Source organism: Echinops telfairi, unplaced genomic scaffold, assembly GCF_000313985.2.
Source record: "Echinops telfairi isolate 266 unplaced genomic scaffold, ASM31398v2 ScPeMD7_7469;HRSCAF=8507_0, whole genome shotgun sequence".
Lineage (NCBI taxonomy): Eukaryota > Metazoa > Chordata > Mammalia > Afrosoricida > Tenrecidae > Echinops > Echinops telfairi.
The window spans coordinates 83085406-83088968 of NW_022111372.1; the positions used below are offsets into that span (position 1 = coordinate 83085406).

At 55.5% G+C, this 3563-nt stretch overlaps 1 protein-coding gene across 2 annotated transcripts in view; it reads left to right on the forward strand.

Moving 5' to 3' along the window:
• The window catches only part of CAMK2A (calcium/calmodulin dependent protein kinase II alpha), a 69419-nt gene extending 65862 nt beyond the window's left edge, over positions 1-3557 (forward strand). For both annotated transcript variants that reach the window (XM_004696723.2, XM_004696724.3), the window contains 2 exons: positions 3003-3231; positions 3406-3557. In XM_004696723.2, the coding sequence (XP_004696780.1) occupies positions 3003-3231; positions 3406-3409 (233 nt within the window). In that variant the 3' untranslated portion in view covers positions 3410-3557. The remainder of the gene's footprint in view (positions 1-3002; positions 3232-3405) is intronic.
• Positions 3558-3563: the final 6 nt, after the last annotated feature.

Here is a 3563-nt window from a genome sequence, read left to right on the forward strand (position 1 = left end):
CTTTGAACTGCTAATCTTTCAGTTAGCAGCCCAACACATGTAACCACTATGCCACCAGGCTCCTGATCCTGGAATGCAGCAAGCCCAAAAGAGCTGCGAGGGAGGGAGCTGCATTTTCCCCCAACAAATCAAACCCTGGTCCTCCAAACTTAGCAATGGGAGCTGGGTTCTCGTGGGAGGAGAGGTAGCTGGACCCCAGGAGGACTATCATCCTGAAGCACCCTAGCACAACACATAACCGCCATCAGCCAGTGTCCCCTAGGGGTGCCAGTTCCCCACGATGAGCCCGGTGACCAGGTAAGACCTGCCTCTACAGGTTCGGCTCTGGTGGCAGAAAGGAATAACCAGAGAGAAGGCCGATCTGCCCTGGGCCTCCACCACACCACCAGGGTTCATGCTCTGTCCAGTCGGCCCGAGGGGGAAAGGCAGGGCTTTCTACCCCTGTAAAGAGTCGCTGCTGTCAGATGGACCTTGGCTCGAAGCAGAGACTGGCAGAAAGACGTCTACTCGTGTTCCGTTGACTCTGCAAAAGCAGTCAGCTGTGTGGACCCTACAAAGCTGCGTATAGCCTTGAGGAGAATGGGAGTTCCAGAGCATGTCCTTGTGCTCAGTTGGCTCTGTACACGAACCAAGAGGCAGTTGTGGGAACAGCACAGGGGAATCCTGCCTGGTTCAAAATCAGGAAAGACGTGTGTCAGGGCTGTATCCTCTCCCCATACTTGTTCAGTCCGTATGCGGAGCAAATCATCAGAGGAGCTGGATTACATGAGGAAGAGTGTGGCATCAGGCTTGGAGGAAGGCTTATGAACAAGGAAGGCTTCTCTCATCACTATGCAGATGAAACAATCTTGTTTATTTGGGAGGTGAGGAGGATTAGAAGCAGATTCTAATCTGTCCCAGTGGGTCGACATTTATTGGAACCGACTGAATGGCAGTAAGTTTTGGTTTTCAGTTGATCTGATGAAGATCAAGGACTGGAACCTTCAGTTTGGATTATAACTCAATGGTCAAAACCAAAATCCTCACAACTGGACCAACAGGTGCCATCACGATAAGTGGAGAAAAGATTGAGGTGATCAAGGATTGGGTCTTAGTTGGATCCACAATCAGTGCTCATGGAAACATCAGTCAAGAGCCCGAAAGGTGTATCGCAGTAGGTACACATGCTGCACAAGACCTCTTTATAGAGTAGTGAAGAGCAAGGATGTTGCTTTGAGGACTACGATGCGCCTGACCCAAGCCGTGGTATTCTCCATTGCCTCATGCACACGTGAAAGCTGGACGTTGAAGAAGGGAGATGGCAGAAGAATCATTGCGTTTGCCTTGTGGTGCTGGAGAAGAATAGTACCACAGCAGATTGATCTGGACTGGAAGAAGTAAGGCCAGGGTCCCCCTTCAAAGCCAGGATGATGGCAAGATTCCGTCTTCAAAACTTTGGGCGTGTTGTCAGAAGAGCCCAGTCCCTGGAAAAGGACATCGTGTTTGGTAAAGCAGAGGGGCAGGAAAAAGAGGAGGGCGCTGCGGGAGATGGCTTGGCACCGTCCAGGCCTGGGGACAATGGTGAGGACGCACAGGGCCCTGCAGTGTTTTTTCTGTGGTGCTGACAGTCACGATGGGTCGGAGCTGACTCCGTGACACCTCACACAAAGAGTGCCAGTCTTGGAAGCTCACAGGGGCCGTGCTAACGTGTCCCCTGGGACCACTATGCATTGGCATCGACTGGATGGCAGTGAGGTGTATTTTTTAGTTGATCTGAGTGAAGGGGTGGAAGGTCTCCAAACAACAGCGACTAGGTGGCGGCTGGCAGCACACCCCCCGGGGGGCTGCTTGCGGGTTCTTCGTCTTGCTGCAGGAACTGGGAGCTTCCCCACAGCTCCTGACCTCACCCCGTGGCCTCCAAAGCCATCCTTCCAGGGCCACGGTTCTAAGATGCTACAGTTCTCGGGTGGCAGATGGAGCTCACAGCCTCTTTCTGGGGTGTAGATGAACTTCACAGGGCTGGATGCCTGACATCCCAACTACCCCACCTGTTGAGATTGCATTTCCTCTGCAGCAACTCTCCAGGAAAGAGAAGACCCGCCCCGGAGGGCTAAATACATCATCTTTATGGATGCCCACTGCCTCGTCTTTGTCCTGCAGAGTGGCTGGGGGCGTTGAACCACCAACCTTTCCATTAGTAGCCAGGTTTAACCAGGGTGGCCCCACTAAAGCCCAAACCCACCACCACCCTCCATAGATATTCCGGGACTGTAACTGTTTCTGGGCACCTTAAATTTCAAAGAGATGCCCATAATCAAACGAGAGGTTTCACATGAAAGTCCCGATTTCTGAATTTCCTTGAACTCAGGAGGTTCCAGCGACACTGGTCCAACTGACTCAGGCAGCGAACTCTGGTGCTTTCTTCTTCACCTTCCCCGCCACTCCCCACCGCCTCTCTAACCCCTCGGCACAGGTCAGCGTCACACAGCCAGCCTCTTACCCCAGCTCACACTAGCGTCCCTCCCCGGGCTTCGTACCTGCCAGGCTGCTGTAGCGGTCTGAGCTTACGTCTGTGGCCTGAACTACGTGTATCTGCTTCTTAAGCTATCTTGGTCTTATGTTTCTGGTCTGGAGATGCTGATTCTAAAATCCCGTTCCCCTAAGAATGCAGCGGAGCCCCTGGGTTGCTCAGCTGCTAATCAGAAAGGCCGGAGGTTAAGTCGACCCCGGGGTGCCGCCAAGGAAAGGCTTGGCCCTCTACTCCCCCAAACTCAGCCATTGCACACCCAGCAGAGCTGTCCTACCTCGACCCTCAGGGGCTTGCTCTTCAGCAGCTGGTTACTGGCTGGGCTTGAGGAATGGGTGTCTGCTATCCATTGTGTCTAAGCTGGGGGCGGGGTGGGGGTGGGGCTTCTTGCAGGCTTACCTCAGAGGTGGCTCAGCAGGAGGTCTTGGGAGTAGGTTGTGAAGGAAGTGCGGAGGAGGCCCAGTTGCATCTCCCCTGCCCCCAACCCCACCTCCAGTGTGGTCCCGCAACAGCAAGCCGGTGCACACCACCATCCTGAACCCACACATCCACCTGATGGGCGACGAGTCGGCCTGCATCGCCTACATCCGCATCACGCAGTACCTGGATGCCGGCGGCATCCCCCGTACGGCCCAGTCCGAGGAGACCCGCATCTGGCACCGCCGGGACGGCAAGTGGCAGATCGTCCACTTCCACAGATCCGGGGCGCCCTCCGTCCTGCCGCAGTAAGGGTCCTGCCTTCACCCTCCACGCAGGCCAATTCTCTGGGAGATTTGGATCTGAGGGGGCAGATTCGGGGGCGGGGGCGGGAGCTTAGGAGGGGTTGGGACTACGTGAAAAGAGGGGGGGGCGTTGCCCGCGCAGAAACCCAGCCCCTACCCTGGCCCCGTGTCTTGCAGCTGAAGGACCAGGCCGAGGGGTCGCTGTGTTGCTGGGCCACGGAGACCCGCTCTTTGTTCGTGGAATGTGGCTGCGGGTTCTCCCACTTGGATTCAGCTGGAATTCCCTCCACCACATCCCCCACCGCCATCACCATCACAGATCGCCTCCACACCTG